We start from the raw sequence: 21,835 nt of genomic DNA, 5'->3' as shown, positions 1-21,835 counted from the left end.
GTTAGTGTCGGGGTAAAAAGATAAATTAGGGTAGACAAGACAAGTAAAGAAGCATGGAGTGGCTAAAAAATTCTTACAAAGTAATATTTAAAACAGATATAAAATCTATTATATTTCAATATTTTTAAATGAGAATTTATTGATATACACGAATATGTACATAGTAATATTAATTAATGGTAATGCATTAATTTGTGTGTGCCTTTGTGCTATGGCAGGGGAACTTTCAGAGAAACTCATTAAATGAGAATCGATCAATATACACGACATTCCTCCTAAAAAAATTTGCACATTTCTAAGATATAATCATTAATTAAAAATGTTTAATATGTGAATTGAATCAGTAAGAATTAAATGCTGTCTGATTCAATGTTTTGTTCAGTTAAAATATTAATTATCTTCTTAAATATTCCTATTTTTTACCTAATTAAGAAATTATGTTTGTTGATCGAAAAAATATTTTTTAAAATAAAAAATTATTGATATATCGATTAATTAATAAAATCTCATTGTTCCAATAGTATTAATTTATACAGATTTTAATATAGTATTCTCGGCTGTTTAAAATTTTAAATTGAATATTTATCTTTCTTAACCATGTTTTCATAATATTCATATAATTTATTTGATAATAATAATAATAATAATAAATAAATAAATAAATAAATAAATAAATAAATAAACAAATACATGAAAAAGCATGAATAATGGTCACATGTATGTAGAATTATCCTTGGTATAAAATTATTGTATAATAGTTGCTTCCAAATTGGAGAGATGCTTCTCACAAAATGCAATCATAGCATACCAATGAGGAAGGCATCTCTACTCATAAGTTTAATATGTGTGTATAAACATCCCAACACTACATACATCACCAACACAACATTAAATTTAAAATTTCTAATTAATAACTAGTTAAAAATACAATTATTCTAAAATTTTGAAATATACGTAGGCGTAGTTAAACTCATGTAAAAAATAATAATAATAAATTTCTCCTAGAATCCGCTGGTAGGATATCAAGATGGCACCCCTAACATGAATAACGCATGACAAATTTTATCAACTTGTTAAAATTGAGATTTGAACAAAACTAAACCCCAAAAGTCAGTTCAATGAAAAAAGATTGTTCAAATCCATATACACAACTCTCAATGATTTAATCCAATCGATTTTCTACATTTAACAAAGCTAACATGATACATTTTGTAACATACAAATATTACATCTCAGAATATATTTTTTTAAAAAAAATTAGAATTAGAATTTTGCTTATAAAGAGGGGTCTAAACCTGTATTTAAATAGAATAAGCATTGAATTGGATGGAAACAAAAAGTATGTCTTGAATCTGACCAGTTGCCGACTGCACACTCAGTTCAGATTCTGCCGGTGTTTACTGACGTTTGTTCACGTACAAGTCTTTATATTTTCCTTTTGAGGAAACCAGATGGACCTTTCGCTCTACGATAATTATTTATTCATTTGTGCTTTATAATTTACTTTCTATTTACATTCTAAAATTAGTGAAATTTAAATTATACCATTTTTAAATACGTATACATACTGATATGAAGTTTTATGTGAAAATTGGAAGGAAAAAAAATGAGCTTTGAATACTAACTTCTTCTTAATAAACTCAGGAAAGCAAAAATGCAAGATTTACAAAAATAAAAAAAAAAATTTAAAAAGGTCGCAAACCGTGGGCTGAGCAATTCAACAAAGTTGAGTTTCGCACTAAATATATTATTTGGGATTATTATAATTTAAAAGATAAAAATAAATAATTGAACTACAATGATTTGTTTAAAAAAAGGTTACCATCTTTGGTTTAAGTTCTCTCTTTTTGGTTGGAAAATCGTCAAATTTCGAATCACCAGAAGTCCCGGCTAACTCAACAGGTGTCACATGCTTGAGCGAGTACGTTTGTTTTTATATATGTTAATTGATGCATATTATTTATGCTTTATTTTATATTTTACACACATATATACACTTTATTTTATGAATAGATTTTACAAATAACATAAGTTAGATCGAGTATAAATAACTTATTAAATTTAATATGTAATATCATAGTTGTAGGATCGAGCGTCTCAAATTTTTTAAATTGTCAAGCGTCACATTTCAATCGTTTTCTTTACATGAATAATTATTACAGCTCGAGACCAGATTGTAATATCTATACTCACTGAAAATCAGCATTATCTATACTCATTGAAAATCAGCATTATAGTGATTTTTTTTTTGAATGCACACACAATAAGTAGGTATAATTTTATGTGCAATAATTTTAAATTTCAATACTCGACAAGCAGCTAGCCAAAAAAAAAACAAAGATTAGGATAATTGAATAAAAAATATTTAGTTATTGAAAATTTTAGTAATTATATAAGATATAATAGTCCTGAATACTTTATAAATCTACTAAATTGAATTTTATGATATTTTTTTTATTAAATAAAATATTAGTTTTCTAAATAATAGTAATATTTTATATAAAGTCTAGTTGATGCAACGATATCGGATCAAAAAGGACGTTTGTTAGTTAGGGGCCCATGAATTTCTTTTTAAAAATCGTGTGCCCTGGGTGTGTGTCAAAACCTATGGACTAGGCAAATCAGTCATTGTCCCGTACCAAGTTGCGCATTATTAAAATGCGATTAATGATTTGTACCACCCCTGGATTAACACGCTTATTTACACGTACATTCCAGAGCTTAATCATCCCAAGTAATCCTGAGAAAAATATGACATTTTTGGTACAATAATAATACGTAATTTAAATTTTTTTCGATATTATATATATTATATATATTATATGAAATGTCGAAATAATTTATATAAATTTAACTATATAATATTTTTAAATAATAAAATTAAAATTTTAAAACTATAAGTTATTTAATTTGGTATAAAACAATATATATCGATATACTATTGAAATCTCGATATACCACAATATTTTGTTATAATCGATATACTAATTATACATATCGAAAATTTTGATATACCGAAAACATATAAATTTTTTGATACGATACGATATATCAATCCTAATCCCGAGTTATTTATTTGTAGTTGTAAAATTATGCTTGCTTTTCTCGTGATTTCTATATACTAGTAGTCAAACACATTATGTTGTACATGCAAAAATAACAATAAATTTAAAAATAGAGATTGAGGCTGTGATTACTTTTATTTGGATATAAAGTTGAAAATAGATGTAGTAATTTAAAAAAATAATAAGAAATGGGGAAGATCTATTTAATTAAAATTGTAACAAATAATTTGATTTCTCTTGGTGTGACAAATGCCATATCAACAAAGTGCTCTCATTATTTTATCGGTTCAAATACATTTATATATACTAGCGAGTGAAATATACGTGTGGCATGTGTGACTTAACATATGAATATTATGTATGGTATACATATAATCTTTTTAATTTATTTTTGACATAATATATTTGATTTATTATTTTAGCTGAATTATTTGCTATGGTTCATATTTGAAAACCTTGCTATGTTTCAGATTTAGCCATGTTGAAGCAATGAAATATTACTTATAAATTAAATCACATAGTTTTAGGAATCTTGATAGGAAATTTTAGAAACACATTTATGTTTGTGGAATAAGATATAAACAATCAAATTAGTTCTGGAATTAATTTTTGGAAAGTTAATTGAAATTCAGAGTTGAATTTGTAATATAATATTATTTTGATACAAATAATAACGAAAATATGCATTATATCACCATTTGTAGACAATGTTAATGTAAGGCCGGCAATAAGATTTCTCAACATAAAAACAATGGACGGGTTCCCTAGTCGGGCAATGTTTAGCTAACGTGTATTTCCTGTTCATGCACATTGGTGACATGTCAGCATCCCATTAGCCAATATAATTAAATGAAATAAAACATTATTTCCTACTATTTTAACAACCAGAAAGATTGCAGATTTAGGGGAAAACACTCTCCATTTTTTAAGTGGGCGGAACAAAAACAGACCAATTATTGTTATTGAGCCCAACATCTAATTATTGTGATAAATCAGGCCCATAAGAGTAGCAAGTGTGAATTACCTTCTACCCAGGTTATGATTTTGATACATCAGGCCCATATAAACTGTTTTACGGTTGATGACGAGATGCTAGTCGTATCTTCACACTACATCTAAAGGTCCAATTTTAATTTGATTATGTTATGTCTATATATATATTTTTATAAACTTCATATATCCAAATCAATTTTGAACAATTAGATCATGCACGATGAGTGTTATCCTTATGTTAACATGAACTCAACCATGTTTTAAACAGACGGGATGCATTACACACATGCGTACATCATGCATTTCCTGTTCATCCGCATTGATGACATGTAAATTTCCTTTAGATAGGATAGCTTTTAGCAATGTCAATGAGTTCGATGACAACTTGTTTCGACAAATTTGGACCAAACTTGGCTTATGATCTCAAATCATTAGACGGCCCTCTCTCGTTGTTATATAATGGATAAAGACATAGAGAGCCTACTAATAGGCACCATACATCATTTGGTTTTAAAAAAAAACGCGATCAATCGATAGAGTACATTAAATCACAGAGGTTTCTAACCCTGTTAGTCGAATTTCGGATTAAATAAAAACAATTGATCGTTAATTTCGTCAATAATACGAATACACGTTCTGCTATTACGAACGAAAATCGATATTTTTGCGAAATGATTGAAAATATAATTGAGGCCAAAGATTACAAAAGGATTGATGTTTGCAAATAACTAATGACAAAACACTCACGTGAGAAACTTGAATCCAAAACCATTTTTAAGACATTGTTTGCAAACGATTTTAAAAAAAACTGACCAGTTGCAACTGGATAAATCATGTGGGCCTTGGTATGATTTACGGCCCAAAAACAACAGGATTGTGCTAATTCTCGATATTAAGGAGGCCATTCTTTCCCGTAGCCCTCCCTCTAGACACTCAAATTGGTGTCCGCCTAAAAAACTAACTTCAACAATCAGACAAACCAACGATTTGGGATCTCTGTGGATCGCCCAATTACTCTACCAATCGTTGTCGCGAAATTAGGGTACGTGTGATGGCATCGCAAAGAAATTGTCCAGCGATGAATCTTAGAATTTAATATCTGGGCGAATGCTAATTGTTGTTTAGACGGGCAATTTAACGATTTGGGTATATGTACATGCACATTCATGAAGGATATCAAAATCTCGAGTGTTTTGTAAGATACAATATGAGTACAAAGTAAGGAATCGAAGTAGGATATTTCTTCTATTTACAATTTACAATTCCAAAATTAACTTTGAAAGATTTAGCGGAGAAAACGTTTATGAAGGAAGAATCTGAAAAGCATTCAATAAATGTCGAGTAAAAGGGGTGTCATAGTTTACAAAATCTACAGAGCCCTAAGCTACGGCATATCTCCCTTGGTTTGCCTCCATCTGTGGTGGCGCAAATTACGAGGCCGAGAACATCCCACCCGATGGCGTGAACGCCTCGGCCTGCCATCTGCTTGCCGCCCCAACGGTCGTCTTGTTTGGTTCCATGCCGTTTCATTAGGTAATAATTTGATTAATGTTTTTCTCTATAATTTGATTCTCAAGTGTTCTTGCTTTTTTTTAATTTTAATTTTTCCATCGTATAATGATTGTTGAACAGGCGAAGGATTAGCCGCGATTCCTGTGATCAAGTGCTGTCTGGAAAGGAGGGCGGATGTAACTGTCTTGATGACGACTACCACAGCCTCAGCTTTGTAAGGATTTGCCACGGTTGAATAATTTAAATGTTATTGATTTTGAATTTGAATATTGGAAATTTGTTATTTTTTACCAAAAACATTTACTGCACCTTTTCCTGAAATATTATTGCAAATTGAATTTAGATCTTGAAGATTTACCGTTAGTGGGTTCCAAATTTAGAATATTTTTTTTCTTGGAAATTATAGCAAAGTTTTGGGATGTAATCTTATCCTATTTCTAAAATTTCTTTGATAGGTAATTTATTTTGTATTTTTAAATCTTGCAAGAGTTATCTGGTGGTAGAATTTGAATTCACTTTGGTTCTGGAAATTGTTTTTTGGTGTTTTTGTGTAATGTATGATACAAAATTTTCTGATTATGAAGTTGTGGTTCTTTTGTTTTTGGAAACTGATGTGGCTGTTACTCTGAAATGATGTTGCTACTTGAGAAATGATGCGGGCAATTGTTGAATCTTTATGGAAACATTAACTCGTCATGTGTTTGTCTTATCTTGACTTAGAAGCTGTGGGTAAGTGACAACTATTTAATTTGATGATGATCGCAAATTGACGCGTTTAATCACTATCAATCCAATTTCATTTTATGCATCCTAATAATGCTATCAGGCTAAAAATTACCAGAAAATCCACTGTTTTTTGTTAGCATGCATGCACATGTGGGTTAGTTTAGTTTTAATCAACACGTATACCTTTACACAATACAACATTTGTAATCTGTAGCCCCCTCCTGTCTTTTAGACTGCACTTTGGTCAGTATTAAGTTATTAGAAATTCGACATGTATCAGTGAGACAGCTTAATGAATGTATGCTAGAAGTTGGATTGCAGGCTCCAAGAGAGAATTGGCTCATTTTCAGAGGTTACTGGTTCAAAAAAAAAAAATTTTTTTTTTAAATCAATACATTGTAAATAGTCTTGACTTCAGAAAAATTGGCAGAAGCTGATCTTTCCATGAAACGTGAATTACTGATTCCCTTTATAAAATAACATTATTTTCTGTTGTTTCTCTATTCTTCTCTTCTTTGACGATCTTGATGGAAATCAGCATCTGAATGTACATGCCCACTGTTTATTTCATGCTCTTTTTCCCTCATCAACTGCAGTGAAGTTATAAAGAATGTACTTCCCCAGAATGTCATTTATCAGGTATGAAATGTTAATTTTTTCTAATTTGCCTACTTTAAAGTATTTTCTTAAGCTTTTCAGGAATCTTGATCTGATTTGGATACGTTATAGTTGGCTTAAAACTTTAATTTTTTTTGGACAACTGTTCTTGTCCAGTAATCTAATTTCCTCATTTGTTATGGAGTTGGAAACATTTACATTCAGTGATGTTTAGAAGGGGCGAATACTCAACTATTTATCTTATAGGAACTACTATACTATTTATATTATAGGAACTACTGTACCCTCTGACATTATCCCTATATATATGAAGTAGTTTGCTCCACTGGATCTCCCCACTGCTATGGACACTTTTCTTCTTTACTGGAAACCAAACGCAATCATGCTCATGGAAAGTGAGTTATGGCCAAATCTCATTATGGGTGCTGCAAGAAATAATGTAAGCTATTCCATCCCATATCAATGCATTCATTATTTTTGTTTTATTAAGGCACAGTAGATATCTGTCTATACAATGTTATCCGGATGAATTCTAGATAATCATTTAAAAATCTTCTATTGTGCACCTTTTCTCAAGTTCTGTCATTTCCTTGGATAGCAAGAGGAATATGATATCATTTAAAGTTGCTCCTATGTCGTGCTGTAATCTTTGCGATTAGTAAAAATCTTTGCGATTGTTTTGCTAATATTGTTACCCATTAATTTTTCTGGTTAGATTGCTCTATCACTGATAAATGGACGGATGTCTCAAGAATCTTTTCGGAATTGGTCTCGACCCTTAGTTCTTCCATTGATAACATTGATGCTTTCAAAATTTTCATTGATTCTACCATTGGTATGCAACCAATAAATTATATTTGTCTTACAAAGGGCTTCTATATTTTTTTGTTATATTCTAACTGACCGCCTATTCTCATATTGTGTCATAGAGTACAACCCAAGGAATTCACTTTCAGCTGTTGCAAGCTACACCATTTATCATAAACTTTTGTGGAGATCTCAAATGCGGTATGGCAGTGTTTTATTTAATTTAATTTCTTTAAAAAATCAAATTATTGACGACAAAAATTAGTTTGAACAGACCCTTCTATCAACCTTGTTGATACATTGTCCCAGCTCTGTTATTACATAATTATGATGTTAGGTCTCTATTGATTCTATGAAAAATAATTCAATTTAATATGGAATCCTTTTCTTGTTTCTTTGTTTTCAGCATTTCAGGATTTTGACATTTCTGAAAGAAATAAGAGAGATCTGGATGAGTTTCAAGCAAAACTTATCAATAAAAAGGTGTGGATGGCTTCTTCAATTCACGAGGATGAAGAAGAAGGTAAGAATTTGAAGGACACTATTTTTTTTACATATTTTCTCGCTTATATGAATTTATTTTTAGAATCTGAGTTCTGATTCTTGATTGAATGAAAGTTTGATATAAATAGTAGAGATACGTAATCATGCTCTTGATTTTTGGCCTCACAACTTAGAAGAATAATATATAGTGTTCTGATGTCACTTAAGACACGAGGAACATAATCGAGTTCAGTTAATTTGATATTTGATGTCAGTTGTGTTCTCTATTTATTATTTAGATTACTGTTTATAAATGAAATATTTTGTTATTACCGTTAAAAAATTATTTTTAGAATTGGATGATATAATTCCTTCCCTCGCGGAGTGATCCTTTTTTCACTCACCTCCTTCCATAGAATAATTGTTGTCGATACCGCGTCCCGGGCTGGCGGCGTGAAACAATAGTATGAGAGCGAGACAAGGTTCATGGTCTTGATGAAAATTTAGTATTTAATATGATAAAAAATCATTCGGAGACTTGCGTTTTTGTGACATGATCGATAGAATTATATAAGTCACATTTTTTGTGATTTAAGTTAGATTGTTATTATTCAGTTATAGTTTGACGTCAAAGGTTTGTGTTACTCAATGTTATTAAAAGCTGTAGGTTGGCGGCCACATTAGGCGGTTTTTTTTTAAACATAGATATCTAATTCTTATTTGTTCATCTCTATATCGGATTCAAACTTCAAATCTATGGCATTTTAATCCTTTTGATGCAGTACAAATTGACGGGCTGACATGCTAAATAATCTTTAAAAAAATTTAAAATAAAAAAATATGTATTAATCTAGGCGGCCGATTAATGTACGTCTAGATACGTCGCCTTTTAAAAATCGGGGCGGTGGGCGTGTTTTAGAACACTGGTATTAGGTCGCCTACTGCCTAGGTGACGTCTTTTAGACATTAGTATTACCATTTGATTCCTGAACAAAAAAACAAACTACTCGCTATACTTTTAACTACCATATTTATTCTCTTTTTGATGCAACTTGTTTAACATGCGTACTTTCTCGTGACTATCAAACCATATCTCATACGTATTTTGTACAATGTTTTAAAAAAGCGGTAGGTGGGCAGCCACCCACAGATTACCGTCTAGGTGCTTAGGCGGCGCCTAGGTGGTTTTTGTTTTTACCTAAATATCTAATTTTTCTTGTTTATCTCCGTTTTTTTCCAATAATTCTTCTATATCGGATTCAAACTCAAAATCAACGACATATTTTTCCTCTGATTGAAAAATATGTGAAAAAATCTTTAAAAAAATATAAAAAAATTATATATATTACATTAGACGCATGGTTTGTTATCGCGGTCGTGGAGAACATCGTGGAAGCTGTTGTTCCGGTTTCAGTAATATTTCTTGGAACAATCTCGATTATTGTCCCGAAGTATTTTTATAATAAAAAATTTAATTGAAAAAATGAGAAAAATTTAAAAAAATTACAGAAAACGTTCCGTAACTCCGCGACAGCCACGAAATCGCCATTCCATTCCGCGATGACCGCAAAATTGCTGAAATTTAAAAAAGAATATTACAGTTACCCAACCATTTTGGCCTGAAACTCTGTCGCGGCGGCTGCCGTTCCCTTTCCGCTACCGTTTTTGCAAACCATGATCAAGTGGCTTCTAAAAATCGAGGCGGTGGACGACCACCCAGTGTCTAGGCGTCACCTAGGAGGCGGCGCCTTTTAGAAGATTGATTTTGTAAAATATCATGTTGCCTATTTCCCTTTTAGTTCAATTTATTCATTTTATTGAATCTTTTTTTCCCTGTGATTCAATCTTTTTCTTTAAAGAAAAAAAATTTTGTGTCTTTGAAATCAAGGATTTTATCCATTGCCACTGAAACATTCATTTTTTTGGGAACTTGAAAATTGAACATTTTTAGTTACTATTATTGATTTTATATTTCATCAACAATACAAATTTTTTTTCAAAATCAAAACATAAATATATGTTTTAAAGTTGCTCTTTTCCATACAACATTTATCATATAGACAAATTATCTTTGTATTCTACCTGGATATGATTTCTTGATAAATCATATATATATATTTTTTGGTCATATCATCTTTGTCATATGTTTAATTCATCTTAATCATCGTCGCACCGTCAATATTTTAATCGAGAAAACAAATCTTTGCTTTCTCAACTTTACCAAATCATTGACTTTGTCTTAATTAATTTTTAATTTTTGAACTTTTGTTTGTATTATTATTACAAAAAAATGTGTGTACTTTTTTGAAGCAAGCTTTATCCTTACCTTTTGACAATTAAGACAACTCAAGTTTCGATGACACAACTTTTCTTAAGGAGGAGGAATGTGAGACCCTTTAAATTCTTAACCACTACAAGAATACAAAATGTTTATGATAAAAAATAATGAAGTAATGACAATCATAAAAATGTCATAATTTTAGACTTAAACTTAGTTAATAACAACCATCAACGTGGAATTGACATTTGGGTTCAATACCGAAGCATCACCTACCTAAAAAACCCCCAAGATATCACTCAATCTCACACAAAAAATTTCACAAATCCTCAACATAATTCAGTAGCTTATTATCCTTCCATCATTGTTTAAGTAGGATAAGCTAAGACACTCCATGAGCTAGAAGAATTGATTATTAGAATAACACCTCAACTCAATTGCTTTGCACCTTTTGGACATTTCGTGAAAAATGTAAGTGGGTTTTGTCGCCTATCTCATTACTTCTCTCACCAATGACACACGTAATCCACCAAGATTACTTTTAGTGAGACTTTAATTGCATGCCATTGAGAAAATTTGCAAATAATATGTCTAGTAATTTAGTACTTGTGAAACTATCTGCAGTCTTAATTGGAGCTCACAACAGCCTTAAGAAAAAGCATCCAGACTTGGTCACTATTATTGTGCCACGGCAACCACAGCGTGGACAAGCTATTGCTCTGGTATGGTTTTATGGCCATAACCAGTCATCTTGAACTTACAGTAATGTGCCTTTTTATATCAAGACAACACATTTTGAACATTCTGCATTTGGCCCTGAGGTGCCCTAGGATCTCATACGCTTGAAATTCCTACGCTCTCCTTGTACCAAATTTTAGTTGCTTTCGACTTACGTGTTTTTGCACTAATAATGCAGAAATTTCAGAAGGAAAAAGTTCGCGTGGCTCTGAGGTCACGTAATGATAAACTCACTACTGGAACAAATTTATACATTCTCGACTCATTAGGTTTCTGTTCTCTTTACTTTATGTAAATAATACATCTCTTATACAATTAAAATTCCATGGTCAAGATTTTGGGTGTTATTCTAAGTGCTGATGGGATCCCCTTTTATTATGTTTTGCCTTTTTTATTTTTATCTGCGGTCAGGTTTTTGTACTTCATTTCTTTTTGTTTTTAATCATCTTGATCTCATTTTATCATCAATACCCACCTAATTGCGATGTGGAGCATAACATGATGCATTTCTTTCTTTTCCTTTTCGACTGAAAAGCCATAACACTTATGAAACTCTAAGTAATCCAGAAAGACATAAAACACTACAATCTTAATTACTATAAATAATGGCGAATCTGAAGTTCTATTATATTTACATCCAGCCTAATTGGTGAGTTCTGCAGGACAAATGCATGCACGTAGGAATATCGATAAATGTTAGGCATAACATGAATTTGGCTCTGTAGTACTTATCATTTATCTTATTTTCTTGTCATAGTGTATGTATGAAGCTAATATTTATAAAGAAACTTATTTGAGGGGAAGGTAATATTTTCTTATTTCTTGATGGTAAGACAAAAGAAAAACTATTATAATTTATAGGATGGGAGGCCTAATATTTACCCTCAGAACAGATTCAATCCTCAGTTGGGATCATATATGTTGAAACTGGATAAGTTGAGGAACCAAATTTGATAATTGTTAGTATGAGGACAGAGTCTATTTTTTAGGGTAAAACGACGGGTTAATATTTAGTCATCCCTTTGTTTCCCTAAAAAAGTTCAACATCAAACAATTTTAGCCATGATAGGCTTTTACAAGTCTGACTAATGCTTCATCTACTGGGTCATAAATGAGAGGTCTCTCTCCATTATATATCGGTGCTACATGCTGCTAATTTCTTTTTAGGGCTCATCTTTGCTCGAGAAGGTTAATTGGAGGGGGCAATAACAAGTGACGGAAACCTATAGGGTCAATAATAAAAGTAACATAGAGTTGTATTGCATTGTGGGTACAAAAAACTCGATTTTATTTTTTCTCATTTTTAGGTAAAACTGATAATTCACCGATAGAGTTTGGACCTGCTGGTGGTAGGGAGTGTTTAATGCTAAAAAAGTCAACAACCTGACTCCCTTTTTTCAGAATTAATTAATTAAAGAGAATGAACACTTTTGGACTATACTTTCAGTTACTTGTAGAATATAAGTGTAAATTCAATATTGATCGCTAAATTAGGCTGTCTGCATGGTGATTCAAAGATGTTGGTACCTTGGATTAAGCATGTTGATAGCTAAATCAGGAGTTGCTAGTGTTTATTAATACTTGCCATTTCAATGATGAATTAAGCATACATAATGGAAATTTAGTAGTATTTTCACTTTTATAATATTATTTATTGCTTGCCATCTCAGACTTTATAACAGACTTTTCTAATTTTTTCCTAGGCGAGTTGCGAGAATTTTACAGATTAACACCAATAGCTGTAATAGGAGGTTCGTTCTCACCAGGGTTAAAAGGCCACAATTTAGCAGAAGCTGCGGCAGCTGGTTGTGCTGTTTTGACAGGTGAATTCTATCTTATATGCTTCATTGACTAGTTCAAATAAATTATTTTTTCAAGATTTTATTATTCTGCTTCTTCTGTCATTCAGGTTATCACATTGGTCATTTCAGACACATGGTCTTGGAAATGCAGCGATCAAATCCTCTCTCAGTTATACAGGTGTAGAGAATTAGTTCTAAACTTCTAATGTGTATGACTATATATCCTTTTGCATTATATTCTTATATTATGTTTTGCATTGGAAACTAAGTCAGCTCTCATTATCAATGCTTTATTTTATGATATGCTCAAGTAAATTTCTAATCGGTTTATATATATAAAAAAAGCAACGAACTGTTGCTCATCATTTAATAAAAGTAGCTAAGAGGCATATGCTTATTATTTGAACCTTATGATTGGAAAGTGTGTCCATTGACTTTTTGTTACAAGTGTGTGTATCTATTGACTTTTGGATACACTATCCAGTTAGACAAAATAACCTTTGTGAGGCAAAATTTTACTATATGTATCTCGTTAAGTGTTGCGGAAGCAATGCCAAACAGTTGAGCTGTTATCACAGATGGTCATGCCACATGGACTAGATTGTACATATGGTCACTCTTTATGGCTGGGGGAACTTCTAGTTTAATTGATAATTTTCAGGAGCTGGTTTAATTTGGATGAACCCTCTGTAAGGGTTTTGATCTGGGTCGTAGTGAGTCACACATCATCATAGAAATGCCGAAGAGTTGACACACACACACACACGCACACATATTGTGTGTGGTATAAACTAATGGAATTGAGGCACTAATTATACCCCCAAATCCGTTGATATATTGACCAACTATATATTTATAATCGTTAAAGGAGCAGAGGTAGGACTCTGAATCTAATAGGACTATTCATTTGTATTCCCTACTTTCTGATTGATGCAACCTGTATATCATGTGCTTGTTTACGTGACCACATACCTTTATTGAACACTTCAGATTGCCATGTGAAAATAATGGCGCATTTCTGTAGTTGTTTAATGATGAGGAAATTCATCTTCCTGTTTTTGAATCAATTTTGTGACCCAGGTTAAATTTGCTTCTCTTGCCCTTATATATCGGCATTTGCTGTGATGTATGCTTTATTTGCAGATTTCTGGTGAAAAGCTCGTAGAAGCTATTAGCGAGCTCTTTGGTGATGCAAAACTTCTGGAAGCACGCCGTGAAGCTTCACTGGAAGCATATCATGGTTTGTCACGTGGAATTGTTGAAAACGTGTGGAGGATGCTGCAAATGCACATATATGAGCAACTGTGGAGAAGAGATGAATAATGCGGTGCAGAGAAGCTAAGTGTGAATGAGAAGGCTCTGAACTAAAGTTCTCTCCATGTTTAAGGTAAGAAAGTCAAATTATCTGGCGCACCCACTTTCCCTTGTTCGCACAGGAGGTTGTATACAAAAATAATATTAAACCTTTCTGCAAGTGCATGTATACTTGCTCTCTTCCATTGTTTCCGCCATTCATATATCTTTAACGCCCTGAAATAAGTATTCAAATAAAATTAGAACCTTGCACGCTTTTGACCATTGCTGACTGTCATTTTTTTCCCAAAACAAACTCACCGTTTCCTGTAATGGAACGAAATTTTTTCTCATGCAATTTCGGAGACACGTGAGAGTAGCAGATGAGGATATAGAAGGTGCTTTTATATGTTACATCTGGAGGTAAGCCTTTTGAATTAGTCGCTGAATGTGAATTTTGGATTGCTCTGTTAGCACAATCCTTTGGCCTTTTTCTTCTAGAGAAAGGATTCTATGAATCCTAATTACGTTTCTGGAAAACAGTTCGATTATATGTTTATATTGATGATGAATGATTGTGAAATACTAGTGTATCTTAACTATGTCTAGAGAACAGTTTGACTTGAAAGTGTTCCTCCTCTTTTCAGGTTAATCTCTGAACAGAGAGAATTTGACGGTGTTTGTGCGGTGAAGCTGACTTTCTATGTATTAAATCTATGTATGTGTACAAGATGAATAATAGGTATTTCAAATGAAAAACCCCAAATTCCCCAGTCCCATGTCTATTCAAGTAAATTGCACTGTATATTGATTGGCCATCGCTTACGATCATTTGAGTCTCGTTTAATTCGTTTAAAGTTTTTGGCTAAGCATTGCGCATATATATATATGCATGATAATCTTGGGAGTTAAATTATAAAAAAAATAGAAACCATTAAATGCCCCTCTATTTCAAAACTCACTCGGGCCAATAAAAAAATTAGTGTTGTGGAGGCAGCACTATTATTTTTTTAAGTGAAGCTACTTGTACCTTTCACGGCCAAGACAATAAATTCACCAATTAATGCAATGAATGTGTGATTTTACTTGAATGGTTGGTTGTCTTATTTTACTTTATTTGTCTTGAATTTGAAATTATTATAAAAATAATTTTGAAATATGTCACCAAAAACTATTCAGAATGAGTTATTTTTTTTCAATATGTAAACTATGTGTGTTGATAAATTATAGATATATGTTTCGACAATAAGTTTTAGTTCTTTTTAATAAAACGACTGATATCATTGATAAATTTGCATAATTACATGATTGAACAATACCTTATGACAACGTAATTATGTGAAATTTAACAATCATATGAGTCATTTAACATGATTTTCATAACAATTGATAGCCGAAACAGGATTATAGAATTAATTATATTTGATTCAATGAAGTATACATAACTAAAAATGTCACATATGAATTTTTCCCAAATTATATTCATGTTTTATATTCTTATTATTAAGTTTTTAATTACCACGATTTACAATAAGTTTCCAGAAAATTAAGTGAATAATAAAAAAATATATTTTTCAACTTTCATAATTTCTTTTTTCCAAGAATTTTTAACTGAAATAGATTAAGAATATAAATTTGATCATTACACTTTACTAATAATATTAGAATATATTGATTTGGTGAAAGATCGAATAGATGATGTAATCGACAGTTTAAGTGAATAAAATTAAGTGAATAAAATGATATAATTAATTAATATAAAAAAATAGAGTGATGCGAATTTTGTGTATTTATTTAATTTAAGGAGGTGGTAACAAATCGAAATATCTTTTTTAGACCAAACTGAAATAATTTTTTTAGGGCAAGGGAAATATATTAATTTAATATGCCCTTTAATAATTTATTTATTAAAGAGTTCTGAGCTTTTGGTTCTCCTTTCTCTGTTCAATTCCGGACTGAACCTAGAACAAAACCAACATTCCAGATTTTGCAGAGAGAATTCAGCAGGGAAACATGCATTCGAGTCACTTGCTACTGGAGGAGCCAATTCGGATGGCATCCATTCTCGAGCCATCAAAATCTGTAAGTTTTTCTTTTTCCAGATCTATGTTTATGCAAGTGTTTTGTATTTCGCTAAAAGTTTGCTCGGCGCACGTATAGAATTTTTTTCCGGCCATGGCCAAGATCGTGGGGACTCTGGGACCACGCTCTCGATCCGTCGAAGTTATTTCTGATTGTCTTAAAGCTGGACTGTCAGGTAATTGAATAAACCTACTTTTTTTTTTTAAATATTGACCTTCGTCGAATGCTTCTTATTGTTATTATTACGATTTGATGAACAGTGGCTAGATTTGACTTTTCATGGGGGGATGCTGAGTATCATAAGGAGACGCTGGAGAACTTGAAGATTGCTATTAAGAGCACTAAAAAACTCTGCGCTGTATGTGCATATTTTGTGTGTGTGTGTTTATATAACCTTCTATTCGTTATATCAATAATGGATTGAACCAAATATAGGAGCACGGTAGGTTGGTAAATAAGAGCCCTGGCATAACTTCTTAAATTTTTTCTGATCCTACAAAGTATCTGTATGCAATTTTTTAGTCATGTTTATGATTTCTCGGAAATGTTTTTGGTTTAAATTGGTCAATGAAAATGCAAAACATAATGCTTAAGTTTTCAACATTTTAGGTCATGCTTGATACTGTGGGCCCTGAGTTACAAGTTGCTAATAAAAGTGAGAAAGCTATAACACTTAAGGCTGAGGAGAAGGTTACTCTGACTCCTGATCAAGGTCAAGAAGCATCATCTGAATTGTTGCCTATCAACTTTACTGGACTGTCTAAGGTTAATATACTGATTACTGCTATGCCGTTACTACTTATCAGTTCTAATGTTCCTGAATTATGATGTTTTCATTTTACTTTATTGAAGATTGCAAATCTTATTGAACAAGTTACTAAAAAACATTTGGAAACTCTCACATTTTCCTCATCTTATTTTTGTTACTTATGTGGCTAATAAGAAATTTAACTTCTTGTGGCCGTATCAGAGACAATGCGTTGAACTTTATCTAACAGTTTCAGAAATCGAGTTTTTCTGGTCGGGTTTTTTAGATTAGTTTGATCTCTTATGATAAATTAACTAATTTGTAGGCCGTGAAGAAGGGAGACACCATTTTTATGGGGCAATACTTATTTACTGGAAGTGAAACAACTTCTGTTTGGCTGGAGGTATGAAGCGTTAAACTGGGTTTGTTTACGATGTTGGATAATTTCACAACTTTTACCTTTTAATGCTCCTCACTTTTTTGAATTCTTTTTCTTTATTTTTACATTTTACTTTCTACTGAAAACATTTTGCCAAACATGAAAAAACCTCATATGCATGCAAAATCTCTAGCCTGGACTGTGAAAAAATACCAGTTGTTTATTTACATTTGATACTTGTAGCACATGCTTTCTTCGACTCCTCTTAACTTCATTGTTCATGCTGGAACATCTCCTCAATCACTAATACAACAGTTGACATAAATGTAAATTCTGAGATTGGCAGATTGCCTTATGTTACGGATAAATTGTTGGCTATTTTCTTTTCATTACTTGAAATTGAAATTTGAGGATTTGGCTGCGCAGGTAGATGAAGTACAAGGAGATGATGTGGTTTGTGTAATCAAGAATTCTGCAACCTTGGCAGGATCGTTGTTTACATTGCATGCTTCTCAAATTCGTATAGACCTTCCTACTCTATCTGACCGTGACAAGCAGGTGATATGCCCCCTAATTTGTGCTAATAAATATGTTGTTTTGTCTATGTCCTTCTATCCAGGAGGAGAATTTTGAGGGGTTAATAATTGAACTTCACAGTATATTGTTACCATTCTTTTGGTCTAGTTTCATGTGTCACACTTACTCCAAAAGAAATTGTAAGAATGAAGAAAAGTGTGTAACTGTCTATACTAATTTTTTGTGCAATGATTCTACATATGAATCAGACTATTTAAACCATTATCTGCAATGGCATTTAGATTCAGTAGTGTAATTAACATTTGATATCAACCAAAACAATCAACACAGTTGCTTGAAAGCTTACACGCCAGAACTTCATAGTCTCGTATTTCTTGTCATGCTAGATTTTACCCATTCCATTTTTTATTTAATTTATATTTCTAGTAATATTTTTTTGTTAAATCAGGTTATCGGCTCCTGGGGTGTTCAGAATAAAATCGATTTTCTATCTTTGTCATATACACGTCATGCAGAGGATGTTCGCGAGGTAAAATTTAAAAGGTCGAGAAAGCCTCTTGATTTGTTTATTTCGCGAATGTGCCTCTTTTTTTGTTCTCCCAGTCATTTGTTACTTGGTCGCTAATACTTGTCCAAAAAATGCAGGCTCGCAACTACCTATCCAAGCTTGGTGATCTTAGCCAGACCCAAATATTTGCTAAGATTGAAAATGTAGAGGTGAATATTGAATGCCATGTTTAATTCTTTGTCTGAAATATTGGAAGGATTTGCATTTCCTTCTTATTTGAGAATGCATTTGCAAATGAAACACTCTGGAAAACTCAACAGCATACTTTTTTGGCATCCCCCATTTGCAGGGCTTAACCCATTTCGATGAGATCCTACAGGAGGCAGATGGCATCATCCTTTCTCGTGGGAACCTTGGCATAGATCTCCCACCTGAGAAAGTAAGAGGTTATGTTTTTACGAAAACAGCTTTGTGGGTCGCCAATGCTGTATTTTATTTTTCTTAACAGTTCTGTCATCTGTGCCTATTATTTAGAGGACGATTCATTGTTCGATAACATCCAATTATGTACTCAATATATATTTTATTATATTGTTTGAATCTTTGTCCTTCATTTACTACACTACCCTGTAAGGATAATCTCTTTTGAGATTACTGTATTTGACGAAAGACCATTTTGCACCACGGATCAGTCAATGTCATGTGAAATAATACGTGGTTACTCCAGTTTATATTTATTTGGTTTTGTTTCCGCTGTTTTCACTGTTCCAAACCGACCCACCTTCTCATAATATTTAGCAGAAGCCCATTTCCTTTCTTTGCAGGTGTTCTTATTTCAGAAGTCTGCTGTTTATAAATGTAACATGGCTGGAAAGCCTGCAGTTGTTACTCGGGTTGTTGATAGTATGACTGACAATCTCAGGCCCACTCGTGCTGAGGCAACTGATGTTGCTAATGCTGTTTTAGATGGTTAGTCTCTGTCTAAAATGTTTGAAGATTCGAGGGATATATTGACTGGTTTCTTATTTTGTAGCTTCCTTACTATGCATGTTTTTTTAAACCATTTATACTTTATTTGTAGATGCTTGAACCTGTCTATTTTTAACTAAACAAGGTCGACACTAAATGATTGTATTTCAGGATGTGATGCAATTCTACTTGGCGCTGAGACCTTACGTGGACTATACCCTGTTGAAACTATTTCCATTGTTGGCAAAATTTGTGCTGAGGTAAAACCTTAGATATGTGTTGCCACTATCAATTAAGTTACTGCCAGTTTGTGGTTTTATATAAGTTGATATTTTATTCAGTCCCCTCTCCCTCTTATTTTTACTAATTTTACGTTTGGGGAAGTTAGTGCTTCAACTTCTCAATTCCGAGAGTTTAGAAAATACTTTTTTGAGCACAACACTTTTTGACGATAATGTCATTCTCTTGGCAGCTTTTAGTGTGGTACCTAACCATTAAGCATTAGGTAAATATATTATCTGTTTTCCACGTTAATTCACAGGCAGAGAAGGTATTCAATCAAGACCAATACTTCAAGAGAACCGTAAAATATGTTGGTGAACCAATGACTCACTTGGAATCCATTGCTTCCTCTGCGGTAAGAATAAATTTTATAGAAAGATGAGAAGAAAGAAACAACAAAGAGAAGGAAAACCGATTAGATCAATATATTGTTGTTGAATTGCTATGTTTAAGCATATGCCTAGGATTTAATGAGTAAATTTCTGCGTTTCATCTTTAGGTTCGAGCGGCCCTGAAAGTGAAGGCATCTGTTATCATATGCTTTACCTCTTCTGGAAGGGCAGCAAGGTTCAGTATATTTTATGAATGAATCTGTATTTAATATCCTGAAATGTTGTGAAGCTACTGTTTTAATTTGACTCCACTCTGTCTTGTTTATGCAGGTTGATAGCGAAGTATAGGCCGACCATGCCTGTTTTATCAGTTGTCATTCCTCGGCTCAAGACAAATCAACTGAAGTGGAGTTTTAGTGGTGCATTTGAGGTATGGCCTTCAACTCTACAACTTAACTTTGTCGACTTCCATGTTAATGGCTCTATTCCAAATAGCAGAAGCGTCCTTTTATTTTCTGATTTTACCGTCAGAGTTTGATTGTTCTTGACACCTCGTCGGTGAGAAAGGATTTAAAAACTCTATACTGGCTTTCGGGCATTATTGATCTGATACGAGAACATTGGTACTCCAAGAATATATTTGTTCTCGTCCATTAAATTCGTCTGAAATGCTAATGTCTTGCACCATAAACAACATAGTTTGTTCTCGTCTCTCATCTGCAAGATGATCAGCTTGGTGTTCCACATATTCTCTCGATTTGCACAATTTTTTTCTTCACTATTTTCACCTGACATTTTTAGTCATATAGCTACGTTTCAGCTAATGCTGATAGATGCAAATATTGAATTTCCAGGCAAGACAATCACTCATAGTTCGTGGTCTTTTCCCTCTGCTTGCTGATCCTCGACATCCTGTGAGTTTCTTGTACCTTTAGGTGGTGCAGTGTTTTTAGTTTGAAATATCAGTGCAGAAATTATGTCATGTACTAGAAGATTTGAAGACTTGTATTGCTGTCGACACCATGTTTTTTTCCATAGCATCATGGGTAGTTCAGTTTATCTTTTGGTGTGCACTCTTGGTTTCATCGTGATGCAAACACCAGTTTTGGCGTATAGAATATTGATAAATCAGCTTGATGATTCTTCACTAATGTGGCCTATATTTGCAGGCCGAGTCAACAAACGCAACTAATGAATCAGTTCTGAAAGTTGCACTTGATCATGGAAAAGCCTCGGGGGTGATCAAGTCACATGATCGAGTCGTGGTCTGCCAGAAAGTTGGGGATGCATCTGTAGTCAAGATTATAGAGCTTGAAGATTAAATGATTGTCCTGTAATATATTTTCGAGCGACGTGAGAACGCCTCCCTCCTTTTTTTTGTAAGCGCAATGAATAATCATAATCTGCAGTTACCCGTACGTATCATAAACAGGGATTGTGATGAATATCCCGTAGTTTTGGCATTTAATTATTTACCTTATTCGGCAATTTAATCATAAGATGGGAAACTGCGCGCAGTTTTGGAGGATCGATTGGGAGCCTCGTAGGTGTTTTGATATTGTGTAATTTGTCAATGTTAAGTTGTGAAAATGTTTGACTTGGTCAATTAAACTTCAGTGCATCAGTTGAATTTTTTGTGATAAACTTAGGGATTTAATTTTATAATATATATCTCTAATTATG

The 21,835-nt window shown here is 32.6% G+C and overlaps 2 protein-coding genes across 7 annotated transcripts; both read left to right on the top strand.

Annotated features, from left to right (window-relative positions):
* Positions 1-4,996: 4,996 nt before the first annotated feature.
* On the top strand, positions 4,997-15,178 carry LOC140958679 (probable 3-deoxy-D-manno-octulosonic acid transferase, mitochondrial). 6 transcript variants are annotated; one of them, XM_073416217.1, is made up of 14 exons: positions 4,997-5,591; positions 5,691-5,784; positions 6,893-6,935; positions 7,231-7,353; positions 7,630-7,749; positions 7,844-7,922; positions 8,128-8,244; positions 11,107-11,204; positions 11,399-11,489; positions 12,924-13,043; positions 13,130-13,200; positions 14,166-14,409; positions 14,682-14,738; positions 14,963-15,177. In XM_073416217.1, exons 1-12 carry the CDS (start codon positions 5,393-5,395, stop codon positions 14,343-14,345), a joined length of 1,335 nt encoding a protein of 444 aa, XP_073272318.1. In that variant the 5' UTR covers positions 4,997-5,392; the 3' UTR covers positions 14,346-14,409; positions 14,682-14,738; positions 14,963-15,177. The 6 variants fall into 6 exon arrangements, with proteins under 6 accessions (XP_073272318.1, XP_073272317.1, XP_073272316.1 ...); XM_073416216.1 differs by having other exon boundaries at positions 14,166-14,417; XM_073416215.1 differs by having other exon boundaries at positions 14,166-14,738; positions 14,963-15,178.
* Positions 15,179-16,210: 1,032 nt separating this feature from the next.
* LOC140959509 (pyruvate kinase 1, cytosolic) lies at positions 16,211-21,768 on the top strand. Its single transcript, XM_073417379.1, has 16 exons — positions 16,211-16,397; positions 16,476-16,572; positions 16,658-16,755; positions 17,007-17,162; positions 17,471-17,548; positions 17,951-18,082; positions 18,510-18,590; positions 18,707-18,778; positions 18,919-19,008; positions 19,394-19,538; positions 19,710-19,798; positions 20,080-20,175; positions 20,320-20,387; positions 20,483-20,582; positions 21,007-21,066; positions 21,322-21,768. The coding sequence occupies exons 1-16, from the start codon at positions 16,329-16,331 to the stop codon at positions 21,472-21,474; spliced, it is 1,584 nt and encodes a 527-aa protein (XP_073273480.1). The 5' UTR covers positions 16,211-16,328; the 3' UTR covers positions 21,475-21,768.
* Positions 21,769-21,835: the final 67 nt, after the last annotated feature.

Source organism: Primulina huaijiensis, chromosome 15 (assembly GCF_012295235.1).
Source record: "Primulina huaijiensis isolate GDHJ02 chromosome 15, ASM1229523v2, whole genome shotgun sequence".
Classification (NCBI taxonomy): Eukaryota; Viridiplantae; Streptophyta; class Magnoliopsida; order Lamiales; family Gesneriaceae; genus Primulina; species Primulina huaijiensis.
The sequence above is the reverse complement of the archived record's forward strand: the minus strand, read 5'-3'. Positions and strand labels throughout refer to the sequence as shown.

Coding starts and splice junctions, on each gene's coding strand:
- LOC140958679 (XM_073416215.1), top strand. CDS start 5,393: ATGTCGAGTAAAAGGGGTGTCATAGTTTACAAAATCTACAGAGCCCTA. Junction 5,785..6,892: donor ACTACCACAGCCTCAGCTTT/GTAAGGATTTGC, acceptor CATCAACTGCAG/TGAAGTTATAAAGAATGTAC. Junction 8,245..11,106: donor TCACGAGGATGAAGAAGAAG/GTAAGAATTTGA, acceptor AACTATCTGCAG/TCTTAATTGGAGCTCACAAC.
- LOC140959509 (XM_073417379.1), top strand. CDS start 16,329: ATGCATTCGAGTCACTTGCTACTGGAGGAGCCAATTCGGATGGCATCC. Junction 16,398..16,475: donor TTCTCGAGCCATCAAAATCT/GTAAGTTTTTCT, acceptor GCGCACGTATAG/AATTTTTTTCCGGCCATGGC. Junction 19,799..20,079: donor TTGGCAAAATTTGTGCTGAG/GTAAAACCTTAG, acceptor GTTAATTCACAG/GCAGAGAAGGTATTCAATCA.